This window comes from Rhinolophus sinicus, chromosome 15 (genome assembly GCF_057876585.1).
Source record: "Rhinolophus sinicus isolate RSI-liver-muscle chromosome 15, RSI-T2T, whole genome shotgun sequence".
Classification (NCBI taxonomy): domain Eukaryota; kingdom Metazoa; phylum Chordata; class Mammalia; order Chiroptera; family Rhinolophidae; genus Rhinolophus; species Rhinolophus sinicus.
This window is the reverse complement of record NC_142515.1, coordinates 97,786,869-97,810,116: the sequence shown is the minus strand read 5'-3', so window position 1 is coordinate 97,810,116 and position 23,248 is coordinate 97,786,869. Positions and strand designations below refer to the sequence as shown.

General features: G+C 33.3%; 1 protein-coding gene across 1 annotated transcript in view; it reads left to right on the top strand.

The window, feature by feature from the left end:
• The window catches only part of LOC109447280 (putative ATP-dependent RNA helicase DDX60), an 85,385-nt gene extending 69,786 nt beyond the window's left edge, over positions 1-15,599 (top strand). The window contains exons 31-38 of the mRNA XM_019731470.3: positions 243-347; positions 615-756; positions 2,322-2,443; positions 7,731-7,878; positions 9,207-9,349; positions 11,765-11,916; positions 13,153-13,215; positions 13,390-15,599. Coding sequence (XP_019587029.3) covers positions 243-347; positions 615-756; positions 2,322-2,443; positions 7,731-7,878; positions 9,207-9,349; positions 11,765-11,916; positions 13,153-13,215; positions 13,390-13,489 — 975 coding nt within the window. The 3' untranslated portion in view covers positions 13,490-15,599. The remainder of the gene's footprint in view (positions 1-242; positions 348-614; positions 757-2,321; positions 2,444-7,730; positions 7,879-9,206; positions 9,350-11,764; positions 11,917-13,152; positions 13,216-13,389) is intronic.
• The last annotated feature ends 7,649 nt before the right edge of the window (positions 15,600-23,248 follow it).

Genomic DNA, 23,248 nt, shown 5'->3' with positions numbered 1-23,248 from the left:
GATTGGTTGGTTTGCATAGGATAAGCATGCTTTCAGGCAAGTTGTTATCTTTCTATATACTAGCTAACCCTGGGAATGGTAGTCTCTCCCCAGCCAGAATGTTTTTCTTTTGTTTGTTTGTTTTAAGTCAAAACATCGTAATGTACAGAAAATAGTTTTAAATTACAATATTCCTAAATTATACTTTACAAATGTATTTCATATCACGAACATGGTATGAATTAAGGTATTCTTCTTTAAAGGTGCTGTCAGTGCTAAAGCATTCATTGCTGTCCTTCAAACAACCCAGAACCATGGAGATGTTAAAACTTTACTTCTTGTTTTCTTTGCAATTCCTGGTGAAAGAGGTATGACTGTACTTTGCCTTTTTGGGAAATAGGTTTGGTACTATCTCTATTTCTTATCATGCTGAACTAATTGTAGTCTTCAGATAGTTATATCCAATGATTAACATTACTTATAATTGATGTAATTATCAAAATTGGGCCAGGTAATGATTGTCGATCTCTTAGATTGGCGTTAAGTACTATTTTAAAGTTACTCTTAATAAGTTACTTATTGATTAATGTGTGTGCTGAGTTGACTGAAACTAATGAATTATTTTTGTTCTGTAGGGCTATTTAAGTCAAGAAGGTAATCCGATGGGGTTTGCTGGACTTGTATCACATTTGCATTATCATGAGCCTTCTAATCTTGTTTTTGTCAATTTTCTTGTAAGAGGCCTCTTCCATAATCTCTGTCAGCCAACTCAGAAAGGTAAGCTTGATGTTTCCTGTGTGTAGTCTAAAATTAGCAACAGAAGCTAAGCGCTTCAGGAATATTTTTTTTTTACAACGAGAATACAAGGTAATATTCATATAATTTAGATACCAAATTAGAAAAAATATACTTTTATATACCTACAATATAGATTATATGGGAGACAGCCATATTTTGTGATACCTATTTTAAAATGTCAACTTCTTATTAACTTCAGTGATTCCTTGACTCCAGGATTCAGAACATATTAAATAATGTATAATTTTTAAATAAATATTTAGTTTTAATTAAATTTAGTGTGTGCTCATCATAGAAAAAGGATATAGGAAAGTATTATATCAAAAAAATATTTACTATTAGTATTTCGAGTACTTTTTCGCATTCTTTTTTTCTTTGACTTTAATTGTATACTGTATTTAAATAGCTGGTAATATATTTATTGCATAAGCAAGAATCTTGTTTTCCCCTTAAATATGTTTTTGCCAATAATTGTGTAAATATTTTATGAATTCCATTTGCAGTGCCATGTAATACTCCATTTAACACAGTTTTTAATTTTTTTTATAATTAAATAGATCTCTTAAACTGTGTTCCTAAAAGAAATGTTTCCCTCTTTGTGCTTAAATTTTTTAGAGTTCCTAATGCCTGGTGAAATGTGCTTTTTACAATGTTATCTTCTATCATTAACTGGTAGAAACACTCTATTTTGCACAATAGTTCTAGTCACTGTGCTCTGAACATGCATTGTTCTGTGAAACAAGGGTATTTGAAAAATTCTGTCCACCCCAAAAGCTCTGTAAGAGGACAAATAATTTCAGGCAACAGGATGTGCTGTTTGTGTTCATTTCTGTGTGTGAATGTGGAGAGGGCAGTGTATGCAGTTACAAACATGGATATAGAAAATTTGATAACTTTGTGAGGCAGATAATATGGCTATCATTAGTTTTTAATTGAGGAAACTGAGGTACATAGAAATTAAATAAATTGACATGGTCACAAAATTTCAGTAAGTGTCAGAGCAAAGATTCAAATATATGTAGTCTAACTCTAGAGCCCAAGTTTTTAAATGTAGCACCTTTTAAACCACTATAGTAAAGCTCTCATGTGTTGTGATGGATAAAGAGCAAGTCAAGTTGACCCTATCTTAATCTGAGTGACAGGAGGGTAAGGAAGGGAGATAAAGCTGGGAAAGCCTTAAATGCTAGGCAAAGGAGAATGGATTTTGTTTATGAGACACTGAGATGCAATCAGAGATTTTTGAGTAGGTGAGAGATGTGACCATACAATGTTTTAGTAAAACTGACCGTAGACAGAAGAAAGGAGAATCCAGGTATGGAAATAAGGCAATTTGTGTTTGGAACAACTAGGATCTGAACTAAAGTGGGAGCAGTAAGAATGAGAAAGAAGGCACAGACATAAAACTGCCACAGATAATAGTTGTTCCTTAGTTACTATATTTGTCAAAAAGTTTTAGTTTCCATGAAATGAAATGCAATGTAACGTTCAATTTAAATATTAAAAATTGGGTTAACATTTATAACAAGATACTTTGTTTTGTGCAGGCTCAAAACGTTTTTCTCAAGATGTTATGGAAAAGCTAGTGTTAGTATTGGCACATCTGTTTGGAAGAAAATTTCTTCCATCAAAGTTCCAAGATGCTGCTGTCAAGTTTTATCAATCAAAGGTAAAATTTATGATTCTGATAACATTAAATATTTAAGATAAATAAATTTTACCATAAATGATTTAGCAACAGTCAAATTTTGTTAATCTAGGATTCGTTTGTTTTGTATAATAATTTGTTCTTTCTGTAATTACTGTTATATTTAATCTGTAATTCATAAGCCTCCCCCTATAAATCTATTAAAGATTAAATGCCTTGAGGAAAAAAATAAAAGATTTTGCTCATGTTTTCTATTTGATTGTATCAAATTATAGCATTCAGTGGTTAAAGACAAAAGTGTAGGTAACTGTACATTAAGTGAACTAATAGTTCCCATCACTGAATCTATAGTCTCCAGGATCTTTTAACCTTGAGGTAGGTCTATGAACAGGAAGTATATATTGTGAATTATATGTCCTTACTGAAAAATTATTAGAATAGTCATCTAAGAAATCATCCCTTGACTTACATAGACTAAAAGCAGGAAAACTGTTTTACAGTTTTATTTGCAACATTTTCTTTGATCATGATTTCCTATCATTAAATCAACATCAAATACTCTTATTAATGTAATCCACTAGAATCTGAAAAAGTGGGATAGGCTGGATATACCAAATAGCCTTAGTAAAAGATGACAAGGAACAAAAAGGGATGAGTTAATCTATATTGTCTAACCCCACAATGTCAAATTACAAATCTTAGCCCTCACAGAATCTTCTCTAGACCAGTGAATACAACTTTATTCATTGACCTATCATCTTTACACTTTTAAATCATATGTACATTCTTGAACTATCATTTAATTTTTTGTCTAAATAAATTTATATTTAACTTAGAAAAGTCAGTATCTTTATTCTTACAAAAAAATGCAATAAAAGGTTATGAGTAGAGGCCTCCTGTGTGTGTGTGTCTCTCCGTCTGTCCTTCCCTCCTTCCCTTCCTCCCTCCCTTTTTCTTAAAGATGATTGGGAATTTGTTTATTTTCAGGTAGGATATTTTAGGTGGCCATCACTCCTATTGCAACAGAGCTGTGGAAGTAATGAGGAGTAGATTGGCTAAAATGATAAAATGGCAAGAGCTTATCCAAGGTGTGATAGGAATCTCCAACCATAGTTTTTCTCCCAAAGAATTTGTCTATTCTCAACATGGGTTGAAAATTGCAGTGAGCATATGCAGAGAGCCTCTCCTATGAGATAGATCAAAACAAAGCAAAATACACAAAACTAAAAGAATGAATAAAGCTATTAGTGACCGCATAGGACTGGAGTAACAGACTAGAAACTTGAGAGACATAGCGAGTTTTAACCACAGAACATTTCCTGGGTACCAAGTCTGCATGAAGCTTTTGGATTCTACACCAAATATTTTGTTATCTTAATGCATTTGTTAAGTAAAAATCCACTAGAGAGGAGGTCTGCATTTACAGGTTAGTATCCCCTCCCCACCCCAAGACATTTCTGAAGCGATTTTGGGCTGGAAGGTATGAAAGTAAGTTAGGAAGCTCTGCAGGAAAGAGGTGGATTTTTGGCCGTGTTTTAGGGCTGAGAAGACTGAAAACCACCACCTTCATACTTGGAATCCCAAAAGGACCATGACCTCAGAACAGAGATAAATCAGGTATAGACTGAGACTTATTAAAACTAGAAAACAGGACCAACCCACTTTGATCTATACTTGGACTGAGGTGATCACATCTTCACTCACTTGGCTAAACACAAAATGGGGGAACTCATTTGGATGGAAAATACTAACCATTTAATACTAAAATAATCATTTAAAGCCTATCAGGTCCTTTTATCAACATTTTCTGGTGCAAAAAAACAAAAACAAAAATAGCTGTCCCCTCCAACCCCCAAAACTAAAAAAAGTGAGTAAGCAAAAATATATTATCAATTTAGCAGGAAGAAAAACAGGTCGTAGTAGTTACACAGATGAACCAGATATTGGAATTAAGATACAAGGACTTTAAGTATGACTAATATGTTCAAGAAAGCAGGGAAAGAGATAGGCAAAAGTGACGAAAGATTAGATAATTTCACTGGATAATTATCATTCCAGAATTGAAAAATATAATATCTGATCAGAATATAGTATATATCAGAAGTCAGAATCAGTGGATTGACAGCTCAATAGAAAGTGTCCACACAGGGAGAAAAAAGTGAAAATAAAAGCAGAAAGCATAAGAGACATGTAAATTTAATGTTTAATGTTATATAGGAGGAATCCCAGAAGAAGAGGGAGAAAAATGGCAGAACAGTGTTCAAAACTAATAGCTGGGGAAATTCTGAAGTTGATGAAAGATAGCACTCCATAGTTTCAAAAGTGTAGTCAACTTCAAGGATAAATATCAATAAACATTAAATTAAAACTAATAAGAATCAAAAACAAAGAGGAAATCACAAATCCACTAAAACTGAAATAGACATATCCTTGAAAAAGGTAATAATGAAATAGACAGCTGACTTGTTAATAAAAATAATGGAAGCTAGAAAATAAAAGGAAATATTTTCACTCCTCTCTGTTTATTTTCATACATAAATGTATACATATACTTAACATATATGTTAAACACAATTTAAAACAGGGTAAGCATATTGTAATTGGTTTAATAAAATAGCAAGAGGATATGCATTTGTCTGCTCTTTTTTTACTTTATTGAGGTAAAATTGATATACACAAAATTGCATACATTTAATGTATAATCTTAATGAGTTTGAAAATATGCATACACCCATGATATCATCACCATAACCAAGGTACTAAACATATCTTTCACCTCCGAAAGTTTCCTTATGACTTATTTTTTTGGTAGGAAGACTTAACATTATATTTATCCTCTTGATGTATGTTAAAGTTTACAATACTATATTGTTTACACAGGTACTATGTCCTAGAGTAAATATCTAGAACTTATTTATCTTGTACAATAGAAACTTTATATCCAATGAAAAACAATTCCCCATTTATTTTTCCACGGAGCCCCTGGCAACCATCTTTCTATTCTCTACTTCAGTGAGTTTGACTATTTTAGATAAGTAGAATCATGCAGTATTTGTCCTTCTGTGACTGGCTTATATTATTTAGCACAATATTGTTGCAAATAGCAGGATTTCGTTTTTTAAAAGACTGACTGCTATTCCATTGTGTGTGTACGCCACATAATCTTATCCATTCGTCTGTTGATAGACATTTGGGTTGTTTCCATATTTTGTGTATTGTGAACAATGTTGCAGTGAACATAGGGGTGCATATATCTATTTAAGATCTGCATTTCACTTTCTTTGGATTTATACCTAGAACTGGGATTATTCAATCGTATAGTAGTTCTATTTTAAATTTTTTGAAGAAACCTCCATATGTTTCCCACAGAGGCTGCACCAATTTACATTACCACCCACAATGTATAAGGGTTCGAATTTTTCTACATCCTTCTCAACACGTTTCTTTTTTTTTTCTTTCTTTCTTTATAATATCCATCCTAACAGGTATGAGGTGAAATATCACTGTGGTTTTGATCTGCATTTCCCTCATTAGTAAAGTTGAGAACTTTAATATATATGGTGGCCATTTGTATGCCTTCTTTGGAACAATGTCTATTCAAGTGCTTTGCCCATTTAAAAAAAATTATTTATTTTTGTCATTGAGTTGTAGGAGATTCTTTTATATTTTGGCTATTATCCCCTTATCACATAGATGGTTTAGAACTATTTTCTTCTATTCTGGAAATACCTTTACACATTGATTATTCCCTTTGCTGTACAGAGCTTCTTAGTTTGATATAGTCCGATTTACTTATTTTCATTCTTGTTGCCTGCACTTTTGGTGTCATCAAAAAAGATCATTGCTAAGACCAATGTTTCTATATTTTCTTCTATGAGTTTTACAGTTTCAGGTTTTACATTTAAGTCTTTAATCCATTTTGAGTTTATTTTTATGTAGTGTATAGTTAGGGTCCAGTTTCATTCTTGTACATGTGTATGTCAAGTTTTGCCAACACCATTTGTTGAAGAGACTATCCTTCCCCATTAGGTATTTTTGGCATCCTTGTCAAAGATCTGCTGACTATATATACCTGGATTAACTTCTGGACTCTCTATTGTGTTCCATTGATCTATATGCCAGTCATTATGCTGGTACCATACTGTTTTAATTGCTTTAGCTTTATAATATATTCTAAAACCGGGGAGTGTGATGCCTCCAGCTTTGTTCTTTTTTTTCTCAATATCAATTTGTCTATTCAGGATCTTTTGTGGTTCCATATGCATTTTAGGATTATTTTTCTATTTCTGTAAAACATGTCATTGGGATTTTTTATAAGAATTGCATTGAATCTGCAGATAACTTCGGGAAGTATTGACATCTTAAAGTATTGATTCTTCCACTCCATGAACATGGCATGCCTTTCCATTATTGTGTCTGCTATCATTTTTTTCATCTGTGTTTCATACTTTTTAGTGTAAAAATCTTTCACTTCCTTGGTTGTTTATTCGTAAGTAATTTATTCTTTTTGATGCTATTGTGAATGAGATTGCCTTAATTTCCTTTTAAGATACTTAATATATAGAAACACAGCTGATTTTTTGATGTTGATATTTATTCAGCAACTTTGCTGATTTTGTTTATTAGTTCTAGCAGGTATTTTTGGTGTGTGTGCATACACACACACGCAAGCAGCATGCACATTAAAAGGTCTATGCTAAAAGAAATATCCTATACCTTAGGCAGACAGAAAAATAGTTTAAACTTGAAGAACATGAAAATATGGAAGGATGTGAAGAACCCTGGAAAAGATAATGAGTGGGTAGATAAAAATGAATATCTACTGTATCTAAAAATACTTATAATGTGGTAGAATAATTCACAAAATATTAGCATAATGAATCCAGTGAGGTTTTAAAAATCCTCACAGTCAAAGGAGGTTTATTCCAGGCATGCAAATGTATTTTATATTGTCGCTTGCTCTCCAAACATAGCACTAGATTTTTTGAACTATGCATAAGCTAAAATGTCATTTGAAGGCATGCTTCTGTTTAAAAGATGGTTTTAATTAAGTAGTGTGAAAGCACGTTTTTAGCAGTAAAACAATTGATTTTAATAAATGCCAATAGAAACAAAAATGAATTTAACTTTAAATTGAAAGATGAATGAATGAAACAGTTACATTATTGAATAAATAGATAACTATAGAATTATATTGCAGTGTTCCTTGCCCTTCTTCCAAAGTTTCAGTTTTCAAGGAAGGTATAGAGAACTCGCTGAAAAAATATTTGGCCACTAGGTTTTCTTGATAATCTCCTTTATAATTTAGGTGTTCCTTGAGGATCTCCCTGAGGATTTTAATGCTGCTTTAAATGAGTATAACACACAAGTTACAAAGGACTTTGCCTCTTTCCTACTCATTGTTTCCAAATTGGCTGATATGAAACAGGAACATCAACTGCCATTGTCAAACATAAGTAAGTATAATTTACTTTCATTGTGGAACAATTTAAAGAATAAATCCTCTTGCCTAAGAGTATTTTCTCCCAGAAGAAGAACAGAGCCCTGAAAATATGTCTGTCTTAGTAGGGGATTCCTTCTGACTTCCAAAGAAAGAAAGTGATTATTTGAAGTTAAAAGGGCAATGGAGAATGAAACTAAATAGAGTCATTTATAAAGCATCTTTATTAAAGGTTGCTTTTGGGTTACTCCTGGAAAATGGAGTAAGGACATCTATGAGATGAAGAAAAACTAGGGATTATTCTGTCACTTTTTTCCTTGACAGGAAATATGCATAGTATTCGTGAACATTGACTCTTGGCAGATACAGGGGTCCAAACTATGGCCTTGGTACTTACTAACAGTGAGACCTTGGATAAGTGACTCCACATTCGTGCCTCAATTTCCTCTATAGATATATGAGAAAGAATATAACATTATCTAACTAGTTTGTGTGAACTTTAAATAATTAAGTTAAATAATTAAGTGAATATTATAAAATAGTACCTAGCACATAAACATACACTATTAAACTTTGCTCTTGTTTACACTATTAAACTTTGCTCTTGTTTATCAAAAGCTATTGGATGGAACTCTTCTAGGGCAAAGTACACAGGAAAAGGTGGACTGGGATAAAGGGAAAGAGTTGAGCTGTGGGTAATAATTTCCTGAAAAAGTCAAGGAGCTAGACCTTGTAGCTTTCTGAACCCAATTAAAATGGAAAGTAACATGAACGAAAAGCAGACAATCACAGTGGGACACTGTTATTGAGCATCCCAGAGGAAGCAAAATAGGAGTGTGTGAATATATTGCCTCCATTACAAGTTAAAGCCAAGTTTGAATGCCTGATCTGATGCTTTATAAGAATAGGAATTGAAAAAATATTCCTTTTCATATGCCATTTCCAAACCTACTGATAGTGGCTACTTGGAATAAATACCCTGTCTAGAAAGAGTCAGAGGTCAAGTTTGAGTTTAGTGGGAAAAAGTACCAAGGTAATAATAATTCTGTGTTAAAAGTATACAATTTAAATTTAGTCTTTTATTACCTGTTGATCAAAGCAACTAAAGCATAAAACAAAAGTATATAATATTGATAGTAATATTAATAGCTAACATTTATTGAATATATTCTATGCCAAGATTCGCTATTCACTTTATGTGATATTGCTTACTCAGTCTTCATCATGATGTACGTCCTGGAAAGTTGAATGGCTCCCCTTGTAGCATGATCTAGAACAGGTGTGCAAGGCTTGATAATTTGGCTAATATTTAAAAATGAATCTATCCCAACCTATTATGGCCAGATTTCACAGGTAAAGAATGTGAAGACTCTCAACTTGTGTCTCACTTGATGAACTGCAAGGAAGGAAGAGTAGCTATTTCTCCATTTGTTTGTCTCTCTGGGAACTGTGACAGTGATTTGCTTCAATCAGAAACTTCAAACCATGTAAGTGGAAAATGAGATTAATAAATAAAATGTCTTTAAGAAAAAAACGTTATTTCTACTTTCAGGCAGCTTAGAAAGGACTTCAACTTTCCCAAATTGAAAAAAAAAAAAAATCCAGGTTAATGAACAGAAATATCCAGGGATAGGTACTCTTGGCACCAGTATCTTTTCAGTTTCTCAATATTGACCTAAGGGACTCTGATCCATTATAGCAAACTTCCAGGACTGCTATGTTATTTTCAATCTTTGAAGACTTTAGGGGAGCTTGACAAAGGATTGCTGTGAAAAGAGCACATAAAGTGATCTTCAGGCTTTCCTGGTATTACTATAAGTACTGGTAATCCTTGATAGAGAACAAAGAACTGGACACATTTGGAATATGCCGAATAATCCATTTTAGTATTGGAATGAGATTATAGAAGTTTAATTTATATCAATATAAAATTTGAGAAAGAAAATGTTTTGTTACATTCGATATTATGGAATGATGTCTCAACTCCATTTGATTCCAAAATCAGACCGTCCTCTATTATGTAAAATAGTCCAGTGCCACTTAAAACAATTTTGAAAAACTGTATGTAGAGACCTTTGTGCATTTTAAATGGACAATTCTATCTGAGTGGTGTCTTATAATAAAGTACCCTTGGAAAATGTAGAATTCTGGCATAGAAATAATAAAGGAGTTCACTTTAGCTTGCAAAAGCAATAAATTTATAAAGATTCTTTCCTGTATTTCATTTGTATGACCACAATTAATTACTTATATAAGAGCTTTGTAGCTAGCGACGTTAAGAAAAACATATTAATTGTTAGGTGTTGTAATATTCCCTTCTCTCTATTGTACAAACTTATGGACAGTATGTGCCATTCACTTTGTTTCCTTTCCATATGCAAGTTTTTCCATGGGGTTTTGGAAGGACACAGATACAGTTACAACAGAACATAATGTCTATGTCTTATTGTCACACAGTCACCAGAAATTATCAGTGACCCGTAACGTCCAGGGCATGGACTGGCTCAGGCACATAGTTATTCCTGATGATGTGCCAGAGAGAAGGGGTCGGATCTATGTCATCTATTTTGAAGCATCTTGCACTGGTGAATATTTCCAGAGAATTACTGGAGTGTAACGTGCCCTTTGTGGTACTCAATTCACTTTATACAATTTTACTAGTGTAAATTATAATCTCTTAAAACTTATTTAGCTTGTTGTGTTGTCTGTTACATTTTAGTGTAACATTAAATATGTATACATACATATCTTTAAATGGCATGTAGCTAAGCTATAAGACATGAAATTGAAATGAACACCCGTGTCTTCTTCCTCTATTTCCTTCACTCGTCTCTCTCTTCTTTCCTCAGGATATCCACTGTCCTAAACTTTGTGCTTTTAATTCTCCTAAAAAAAAGTCATATTCCAAAATCATGTTTCATTTTTGCTGCTTTTGAATTTTATAAAAAGTAAAAAAATACATACTGTGGTCTCCTGGAAATTGCTTTTTTTGCACGCAATACTATGTCTGTAAGATTGATTCATGTTGTGACATGAAGCTCTAATTTTCATTTTTACTATTTAATAATATTTCATAATGTGAAAATAAAACAACCTTTTGATCCTGTTCTCCTGTTCATAAGTTTTTGTGTTTGTTTCTAGTCTTTGCTATTACAAACAGGGTTGCTATAAACATCTAGTATACCTGTGCAACAGTTTCCTTTGAGTATACATTTTCTGGATTTCCGGGGTCAAAAAAAATTTCTGGATCATACTGGGATAAAAGTATGCCAAGAAATTTTAATAATAGTACCTTTTCAAGCTACAAACAAGTCATTTGAGAATGTAGTGTACTGGTTTACACTGTCACTAGCAGTGTACTAGAGTTCCTATTGGCCCCATGTAGTTTTAAAAAATGGAACAGGCCTGGAAACTATTCATTTGCTTTATTCCTTTTTTCGTTTTCCTTTTTCTTTCCCTTTCTTCCTCCCCTTCCTTTGTATTCTGGTAATTGAATTATAAAGATTATTAGAGTTGTTCAGTTGAACTCTTCTCTTGAGACATAAGGCACTGGCTCCCTGATACTCTGTTTATAAAGATATTACCTGCACCAATTAAGATAATAACAAATGTTTAAATCAGCTTTTCTTTCTTAGGGATTCTTGCGATATTCTAGGCTGGATGGTTGAAGTTGCCATCAGTATGCTGTGAGGAAAATATTGTTCATCGTGAGAGCCAAGTCAGTCTCTAGGTTGGGTTAGGATAGCACCACCCCAGTGTGTATGAAAGACACCCTCTTCCTTCACCATGAACAGTGTGCTTTAAAAATGTTGGTTAAGGAAGTAACTGCAAAACACAGTGTAATCAATTATAAGCTTTCTTTGTGTATAAACAAGCAATTAAGAAGCATCATATTTCTGCAGCTCATTCTGCGCACAATTGGTATCCGTCATGCTCAGGCTCCTGTGCTGTTGTCACAGGAATTTGACAGCCAAGGAAGAAGAATGCCACTTAATGCGTATGCACTTGATTTTTACAAGCATGGTTCCTTGATAGGATTAGTCCAGGACAACAGGTATGTTTTACCTATTTCCATCTATGTCTGTTTCTACCCCTGTCTCTATCTCCATGTCCACACCCATGTCCATGTCTCTCTTTCATCTCAATCTCTATTTCTATATCTAGATCCATTTCCATCTCCATCTCTATGTTGATCTCTGTCTCCATCTTTATATATTGAATGGATGAACTTAATGAATTTTAGGGAAAAGACTGTATAATTTCAAGTGTAGATTAATTATGCTGAAGATACTGGAATTTTTTCTTAGAGACGAGTGGCAAGAGTTTGTTATTTTTGTTTGCGGTTTACTAGCAAAATCTTGGGACTTCGGCTGACTCATTTGACATAAAGATTTACTCTACAGATACAAACATTTTCACATACTCACAGTTACATTTTTATGTGTTAATATCCTACGTATTCCTTACTAGATATTTTAAAACTGAATAATAATAACAAATATTGTTATGCTCTTTATTATCTGAGAGAACTATATAAAAAATATGTAATTCATACATCTGAGGACTGAAAACATGGCAATTGTTTTAGTTCTTTGGCAGGGAAACTAGTTTCAAAAATAGTATGCAGGAGTAAGCCCTCTTGGATTTACCTAGAATGGAGAAACTGGCTCAGGCACTGAGAATCTAGATGTGGGGAGGGGTATTCTGTCACACCAATCAGGAATTCAGTATGCATTTTACATAATTTTTTTTTCATATAAGAATAATTTCATAATATTTACATTTAAGCTATATCTAAAAAGTAAACAGTATTTTTTATTATGCCTTTTTAGATTGTATTTTTTTCTCCTTTTTTTTAAGTCTGTATTGAACTGAAGTAGTTAAAACTTCTGACACTCTTGAGAAATATTGGTCATTTTTTAAAAATATGACTCATTGTTGTGAATAAAGCAGTTGTGCTATTAGTAAGTAATTCATTTGTTTCTTCCCTTTTGATACTTTATCTTGCCTTCACTCTCCTGAGCTTTACTTTCCTGCTTTGGTTTTCTCCTGAGATTGTCAGCCTTCTGTGTTTATTATCTGTGTTTGTGATACTTGTGACTCTTGAATTCATAATCACCATTGCCACAGGTTAAATCATCATCTGGGAATCTGTGGCAAAACTGATTGTGGTAAATACATCTTGACAGACAAACGTAACCTATGATTGACAGATCCAACACTTCAACATGATATAAGATGTTCTTAAATGTTTCTAGACAATTAATTTTCCAAATGTTATTTTGTTTAGGCTGAATGAAGGAGATGCTTACCAGTTGTTGAAAGATTTTTCACTCACCATTCAGTGTATCAGGTGTGTTACATATTTCAAACACTAATTTCAAATTTTTTAATAATTTAATGGTAATTTGAAAAATGTTAAATTCATGGTGAGGTTTACTTAATTGTGCCTACCTGGGGAAAGTCAGTCTAATAATAACGCCTCTTTTAAAATGGGTGCTTCATATACATTTATTTTCATTTACAGTGTTTCCTTGCGTGAACTATGTGATAATGAAGAAGACAATGTGGTCTTAGCATTTGAACAACTGAGTGAAACCTTTTCTGAAAAATTTAAGAAAGTCTAAAAACAAAGTCAATCTAAACCTCTTAAAATATTTTTAATTCATACTTTATGATTCTCATGCTTTTTGTCAAAAATACATATATGATGAAGTAAAAAGAACAAGCACTTTGCAGTTAAGAGTTGTGATCAAACCTGCCATGTTCTCTCATGAGCACCCTTGGATGAATTATTTAATATTTCCAAGTCTTAGTTTATTTATATAGTTGAGTAATAATGCTTATGTCTCAGGTAATTTGCAGATTGATTGAGAAAATGCAAGGATTTTGTATGTAACTAAAAAACAATTTTGCTCTGTGAGGCCTACACACATATTACATCCTGAACATATTTTTTCTCAATGTCGTAGTTTGTAAAAAAGCCTACTAAGGCTAAAATAAATGGTTACTGTATCCTGAAGTTGAAATATATTCTCTCTAGTAAATGTGATTATGTGATTTAGATATATGCCTATTCAAATAGTATCTGCTGGTAATTTTAAACTACTGTTTTACAATTATATTTATAAATGAGAGTTTTGGTATAAATTCTGTGATGTTTTAAAGTTAAATGTAGTTGATGATTTGGCTTGATTTTAATTGTGTATTAGTGACTGGAAAACCACACAGAAATAAAATGGGTTTAATCTACGTACCGTTGATCTCTTTATGCTAAATCAATGCATCTGTCAATCCATTTGCACACGTGTGCATTTTATATAATAGTTTATGTACACATTTGACTCTTGAACAACAGTTCAAACAATGGGTTTGAACTGTGGAGGTCTAATTATATGTAGGATTTCTTTCAATAAATATGTATACTGGAAATTTTTTTGGAGATTGCGACAATTTGGAAGAACTCACAGATGAACCATGTAGCCTAGAATATTGGAAAAAAAATTAAGAATATTTAGGTATTCATGAATGCAAAAAAGTATATGTAGATGCTAGTCTATTTTATTACTTACTACCATAAAATATGACAGAGCCAATCAAGGAAATCTTGAAAGAAGTTGTGGATGTTGCAAAAAAAGGTGGTGGATATTGCAAAAAAAGGTGGTGGTGGTGGTAGTGAAGGGTTTCACGATATGTATCTTGGAGGGATTCAAGATCTCATAAATACCACACCAGAGTAATTAACAGAAGACAAGGTGATGGAGCTGATTACTTCCGAACAGTGCCAGATGACGAGGAAGAAAACGTAGAAGCAGTGCCAGAAAGCAAACGGACCCGAGGCAATCTGGTAAAAGTTCTGATTATTTACGACTGCTTTTGACTTCTTTTGCACCATGGACCCTTCTATGATACAGGCACTAAAGCTAAAGCAAATGGTGGAAGAAGGATTGGTACTGTATAGAAACATTTTTAGAAAAATGGAAAAGCAAACAAGTTGGACAGAAATTAAGAAGTATTTCTGTAAGGTTACATTGAGTATGCCTGCCTCTGCTGCCCCCCCTTCCACCTCCTCCTCCTCTTTCTCCTCTGCCCCTGCTGAGATGGCAGGACTCACCCCTCCTCATCCTCCTCTTCACCAGCCTCCTCAGTATGAAGACAACAAGGATGAAGACCTTTAGGATGATCCACTTCCTCTTAGTGAATAGTAAATAATCATCATGCTGTACAGTTAATAAACTTACCTGTGTGTACGTGTGTGAGTGTCTTCATGCAAGAATGGTATGTTTTGTGTCATCATCATCGACTGAGCATTCATCATGTGCAAGGCTTGTGAGGAAGTAGATAGCCTGTCCTTACATAAAGTGTGTGATATTTAATATAAAATTAAGAATGCCTTAGTTTTCTTACTGTGTTATAACTTCTTTCAAAGAGTTACATTACCGTATTATATACTGTTCTCGTAATTGGAAAAACTTTGTATCAGCCTATCATCACAGGTAAGTGTTTTTTGTTTTTTTTAAGTAACAGTGTTTCCAATACTGTATTATGAGTATGACTGTAATACTGTATGCCATAAAAATGTATAATAATTCATTTTCTGGTGTATAGGCTAGGTGACCATGAAGCAATTGTGTGGATTACACTAGACTACCTTAAAGCAATCATATTAGTGCTTCTTTAATATCAGTGTATGAGTTGTTATGCCTGTAAATAAATATGAATTTATTTTTCACTTTATATTTTCATACTTGATGTCCAGTGTTAATATGTATAACATCTACAGTGTTTCTATCATATAAGACAATATTGATGTAGGTACTGACAGATGATTCCTCTTGTAAACAATGTAAACTTATGGTGCCAATAAGTACAGTACAATACTAGAAATGAATTTTCTCTTTTTGATTTTCTTAACATTTTCTTTTCTCTAGCTGACTATTGCAAGAATACAGTATATAATACATAGAACATACACAATGTGTGTTAATTGACTGTTTATGATATTGGTATGGCTTCCAGTCAATAGTAGGCTATTAGTAGTTAAGTGTTTGGAGAGTCAAAAGTTATATATGGATTTGTGACTGTGCAAGGGGGCAGTGCCCCTCACCTGCCTGTTGTTCAAGAGTCAACCATAATCATTTCCCCCCCACCCACCCAACCTCAGCCTCCAATCACTCTTCTATAATCTATTTTTGACCCTAAATTTGAACAAAACATTTCATTCTTAAAGCAAAAGGACTGCTCTGTCTTACTACTCGGTTGCCTTACTTAAAGCTGATCTTTTGTGTAACAGCATTTATACATAGATTATATAGGCTTAGAAAAACACCAGTGGTTCATTTTGTCTGGAGATAAAATACTCTGTACTCTGGAACTGACCCATCATTGATGTCCCATGTTAGGGATCTCAACTCTCTTTGTCTAAATCCATTTTTATTATTTAAAAACATGCACTACATCAATTTCTGAAAACCAAGACACATAGAAATCAAAGTGGTTTCTATGGTCCTTATCTCTACTAAAAATAATGATACAAAATATTAATATATTATCACAGTTAATGCTTCCTACTTGTAGTTTTGTAAGTCTAATGGAGATGTGAAGATTTTCCCACATGACTAAGCCAATCTAGCTCCCTAATTTTTAGGAAGAATATAAGATTGTTTTTTACAATTTGGTGTTCTCCTAAAAGAGAGAATTATGCCTATATGCTTTGAGGTGGGTCTAATAGGCAGCTTCCTTCTTTATTTTTAACAACTTCAGAGTGCCTTAGAAGAATTTATGAACAGTGAGCTTGCGTAGGAACTCTGAAAGCATTTTATATTGTATTTGTTGTAATAATGTTAAACCTTTCCATCTGAGATACATAACACAGAGATCCTGGTGAGAATTACTGGAGAATTATTATTACCACCATAATTTATTTCCGTATTTTTTATTACCACCATAATTTATTTCCGTATATAAGAAAGGGAAAAATCATATTGATATTGGACCTATAAAGGATCTTCTGAAAGACTCATTGATTTAAAAAAATTATTTTGAGAAAATCATGGATCCATATGCTGTTTTAAGAAATAATACACTCGTGCATATATAGTAAATTAATCCAAGAATATACATGTATAATGGGGAAAGGACGCCTCTTCAGTAAATACTGTTGGGAAAATTGGAAGCACACATGCAAATAATGAATTGGACCTCTGTCTTAAACTATGCACAAAAAGTAACTCAAAATGGATCAAAGAATTGAATGTTAATTGAATGGAATCATAAAATGCCTAGAGAAAAACATAGACCGTAAATTCCTTGACATTGGACTTGGCAGTGTTTTTTTGGATTTGACACAGAAACCAAAAGCTACAAAACCAAAAATAAACAAGTGGGACTACTAAAAAGTTTCTGCACAGCAAAGGAAACTATCAAATTGAAAAGGCAACCTACTGAATGTGAGGCAATATTTGCAAATCATGTATCTGATAATGGGTTAATATACAAAATGTATAAAGAACTCAGACAACTCAGTAGCAAACAAATAATAATAATAATAACAACAATAATAAACTGATTAAAAATTGGACAGAAGATCTGGATAGACATTTTCCAAAGAAGACATACAGATGGCCAAGAAGTACATGAAAAGATGCTCAACATCATTAATTGTCAGGAAAGATGCAAATAAACCCCCCACACACACACACACAAAACACACCTATTAGAATGACTGTCATCAGACGAGATTGCAAGTCTCCTCAAGGATGTGGAATTTCCACATACTTGATGTGGAAATTCCACATCCTTGAATTCACAACCATGAATACATGGTTGGTGGGAACATAAATTGGTACACTATGGAAAACAATATGGAGTTTCCTCAAAAAATTAAAAATAGAACTACCATATGATCCTGCAATCCCACTTTGAATATGTATCTGAAGGAAACAAAAACACGAAAATAAATATGCACCTCTATGTTCATTGAAGCATTATTTACAATAACAAAGACATGGAAGCAACCTATGTATCCATTGATGGATGAATGGATAAAGAATATATACACGTGTTTGTGTGTGTGTATGTGTGTACACAGAGGGTGCCAAAAAAATGTAGACAAGTGGACACTGGTCAATGTAGCTCAAGCAGTAGTTCCCCATAATCTGAAGTGTCTGGATGCTGATGGTAACCATTTTGAGCACCTGTTATAATTGCAAAAGGCAAATGTGACTTGTATTCATCTTTTGTTATTGGTATATATTGAGTATTACAATTTTAATACAGTTTTCCTTTCTTAAAATGTGTATACATTTTTTGGCACCCTCTGTATATATGTATGTGTATATATATGGGTGTGTATACGTATTATATATATCGATATTATTTGGCCAACAAAAGAATAAAATCTTGCCATTTGCAACAACGTTGATGGACATTGAGGGCATTATGCTAAGTGAAATAAGTCAGACAGACAGACAGAGAAAGACAAAGACCATATGATCTTATATGGAATCTAAATTTAAATATATATATATATACACACACACACAGATGCAGAGAATTGATTGGTAGTTGCCAGAGGCAGAAGGTGGATGTTGGGTGAACAGGTAAAGGGAGTGAAAAGGTACAAACTTTCACTTATACAATAAAGGTCATGAGATATAATGTACAGCATGGTCAATTATACTGTATTGCATATTTGAAATCTGCTAAAACAGTAGGTCTAAATGTTTTAATCACAAGAAAAAAATTGTAACTGTGTGGTGATGGTTGTTAACTAGACTTATTGTGGTGATCGATTCACAATATATGCAAATATTGAATCTTTGTGTTGTATACCTGAAAGTAATATGTCAATCATATGCTAACGAAAAACTGAAAAAAAATTACAGTGACATTTCATATAGCCATTACCCAGTTTCATGAATGGTAGCACTTTACATAATTATAGTATAGTACCGTGTTTCCCCGAAAATAAGACCTAGGTGGAACATCAGCTCTAATGTGTCTTTTGGACCAAAAATTAATATAAGACCCGGTCTTATTTTAATATAAGACTGGATATAATATAATTAATATAACATAATATAGTGTAATATAATATAATATATAATATAATACAATATAATATAAAATACCAGGTCATAATATAATACCGGGTCTTATATTAAGTTTTGTTCCAAAAGATGCTTAGAGCTGATGGTCCAGCTAGGTGTTATTTTCGGGAAAACACGGTACAATATCAGAACCCAAAACTGATATAAATATAATCCATTATTCAGATTTCATCAGTTTTACATGCACTCATTAATGTGTGAGTATATATTTCTATGAAGTTTTGCTGCATGTGTAGGTTTGCATCTCTACCATCATAGTCAAGATACAGACCAGTTCCATTACCATAAAGAACCCTCTTTCTGCCTTTTTATAACCACCTCCCTCACTCTCCTGCCTCCCATTTTCCTTTGTTATCTGATTTCATACATCCTTCCCCCACTTCCACCCCTAGGCTTGCCCTAAGCTCTGGCATCCACTAGCTGTTCCTATTTCTGTAAGTTTTTCATTTCAAGATCTATATAGGTGGGATTGTATAGTGTGTAGCCTTTTGATATTGGCTTTTTCATTCAACATCATTCCCTTGAGAGCCATCTAAGTTGTTGCATTATCAATAATGTGTTCCTTTTTATTGCTCAGTGGTTTTCCACGATATTGATGTACCACAGTTTGTTTAACCATTCAATCCATTGAAGGGCATTTGGGTTGTTTGTAGATTTTGCCTATTAGAAATAAAGCTGCTATTAATATTTATATTTCTTCTGTTTCTTGCTGTGTTTTTTTTTTTTCTTTTTTCTTGCCTTTCTGTGAATTACCTGAAAATTTCTGGATTACATGTTGATTTATTTATAGTGTTTTTGGGTATATCACTTTGTATAGTTTTACTGGTGATTGCAATCTACACATGTAGCTTATAACAATTTACTGGTATCAAGGTTTTACCACTCTACTTTTACTTTTGTTCTGTTACCATTCCCACTTTTTAAATATAATTGTATTAAGTATTTTTTCCACATACATTGAGCACCACATCAGATGATACAATTTTTTTTAATTCAACCATCAGATAGTGAAATTATATGGGTTTCAAGTGTATATCATCTATATGTTGAATTGTGTGTTGACCACCCAGAGTCAGTTCTCCTTCCATCACCATACATTTGACCCCATTTACTCTCTTCTATCACCCTCTCTCCCCCCTCACCCTCTGGTAACCACTAACTAAATTGTTTTTTGTGTCTATGAGCTTTTATTTGTTTGTCTTGTTCCTTTGTTGCTTTCAATGTTACATCCCACATATGAATAAAGTCATATGGTTCTTCATTTTTTCTATCTGACTTATTTCGCTTAGCACAATGATCTCAAGATCTCTCCATATTGTCACAAATGGCAGTAGTATTTCACCTTTGCTTATGGATGACTAATATTTTATTGTATATCTTCTTTATCCAATCATCTATCGAAGGCCACTTTGGTTGTTTCCATGTCTAGGCCACCATGAATACCCTATTTTTATCCATTGTAATTTTCTTTCTGAAGACCCAAGCTTTCTTTCATAATCATTTTCTTTCTTTTATAATCGTTTTCTTTTCTAATCCTCCTGTTTAGAGAACTTCCTCCACCCGTTCTTGAAGGATAGGTTTGCTAGTGACAAATTCTCTTACTTTTTCTTCAATGGATAATTTTTAAATTTTTTTCATTCCTAAATAATATTTTCACTGGACATAGAATTCATAATTAACAGGTTATAAAAATTTTCTTGAAAACGGTGCTACTTATTCTGGCCTCCATGGCTTCAGCAGAGAAATGAACTGTCATTTGAATTGATGTTCTGCTTTTGGTTATTTATTGTTGTTTTTTTTTCTGTCTGCTTTCAAGACTTTTTCTTTGTCTTTAGTTTTCCGAAATTTAATTATTATGTTCTTTTGCAAAATTTGGGGGGGGGGGGTGTTCATTTAACTTTTTCACTCTGTAAGAATATGTCTTTTGCTAACTTTGGGAAGTTCTCAGCGGTTATTTCTTTGAATATCTTTTTAGCCCCATCCTTTATTCCTCTCCTTCTGAGACTCCAGTGATATGAATGTTAGCTTTTCGTATTGTGTCACAGGTCCCTAAATCTCTGTTTCTTTCTTTTTACAAAAATGTAAACATATATTTACATATAATTTCAACAGGTGAATAATTCTGAATGACTTTGTAAAAGGTTTTACATTTTTTTTATTCGTTTCAGGTGCACAAGACAAAATAATACTTAGACGTTTATCATTTATATCCCTCACACTGTGTGAACCCCCCTTCCCCCATCCACTATCCCTCTGACATTGCACAGAGCCATTACATTTCCACTGTCTCTATTCCTGATGCTGTACTCCGCTTCCTGTAAGTATATACATATACATATATATATATATATATATATATATATATATATATATATATATGTATAAAATTATAGTTGGCATGCATTATTGTTCAGCTTCAGCTTCAGGTGTACAGTGCAGTGATCAGGCATCTACATCATCCCTGAGCTGGTCTCCCAAATGGGACAAGTGTCCATTGGATACCCTACAAAATCTTTACAACATTATTGATTACATTCCCCAAATTAATTTTCAAAAACTCGTGGCCATCTTGTGGTTACTGACTGTTTTCTAATCCCCTCACCTTCCCCCTTATCCCCACCCCCTCCCATCTAGCAGCCCTCAGTTTTTCCTCTATGTCTCCAAAACTGTTTCTGATTAGTTCATTCACTTACTCTTTTCTTTAGAGTCCACATATAAGTGAGATTATATGGTATTTGTCTTTCTCTTATTCACTTAGCATAATGTTCTCTAGGTCCAGCCATGTTGTTGCAAATGGTAAGATTTCTTTCTTCTTTATGGCTGCATAATCCTCCACTGTATAAATGTACCACAGTTTCTTAATCCAGTCATCTACCGATGGGCATTTCGGTCGTTTCCATGTCTTGGCTATTGTGTATAGTGCTACAGTAAACATAGGAGTGCATAAAGTTTTTTGAATTAGAGTTTTGGATTTCTCCAGATAGTTACCTAGGAGTGGAATTGCTAGATCATAAGGTAGTTCCATTTTCAGATTTTTGAGATACCTCCATACTGTTTTCCATACTGGCTGCACCAATCTGCAATCCCACCAACAGTGCACAAGCGTTCCCTTTTCTCCACATCCGTGCCAGCACTTGTTGTTTGTTGATTTATTGATGATAGCCATTTTGACTGGGGTGAGGTGGTATCTCATTGTGGTTTTTATTTGCATTTCTCTGATGGTTAGTGAGGTTGAGCATTTCTTCATATGTTTGTTTGCCATCTGTATGTCCTTTTTAGAAAAATGTCTCTTCATGTCCTCTGCCCATTTTTTAATTGGGTTGTTTGTTTTTCTGGAGTTGAGTTGAGTGAGTTTTTTATAAATTTGTGATATTAACCCCTTATCAGATATATCATTGGCAAATATCTTTCCCATTTAGTAGGATCCCTTTTTGTTTTATTGATGGTTTCCTTTGCTGTGAAAAAACTTTTTAGTTTGATGTAACCCCACATGTTTATTTTTTCTCTTACTTCCTTCATGCGAGGGGATATATCAGTAAAAATCTTACTCCAGGTAATGTCTGTGAAGTTTCTTCCTATATTTTCTTCTAGGAATTTTATGGTTTCAGATCTTACATTTAAGTCTTTAAGCCATTTTGATTTTATTTTTGTATATGGTGTAAGGAAGTGGTCCAGCTTCATTTTTTTGCATGTGCCTGTTTAGGTTTCCCAGCACCATTTATTGAATAGACTGTCTTTACCCCACCGTACATTCTTGCTTCCATTGTCCTAGATTAAATGGCTATATAGGCATGGATTTATTTCTGGACCCTCTATCCTGTTCCATTGATCTATGTGTCTGTTTTTATGCCAGTCCCATGCTGTTTTGATTACTGTAGCCTTGTAGTATAATTTGATGTCAGGTATTGTTATACCTCCCACTTTGTTCTTATTTCTCAAGATTGCTGAGGCTATCCCGGGTCTTTTATGGTCCCATATAAATTTTAGGATTATATGTTCTATTTCTGTGAAAAACGTCATTGGTAGTTTGATAGGAATTGCATTGAATATGTATATTGCCTTAGGCAGTATGGACATTTTAACTATATTAATTCTTCCCATCCATGAACATGGTATGTGTTTCCATCTATTTGTATCTTCTTTCATTTCTTTCTTCAGTGTCTTATAATTTTCTGAGTACAGATCTTTTACTTCTTTGGTTAAATTTATTCCCAGGTATTTTATAGTCTTTGAAGCAATTGCAAATGGGATTGTTTTTTTAATTTCTCCTTCTGA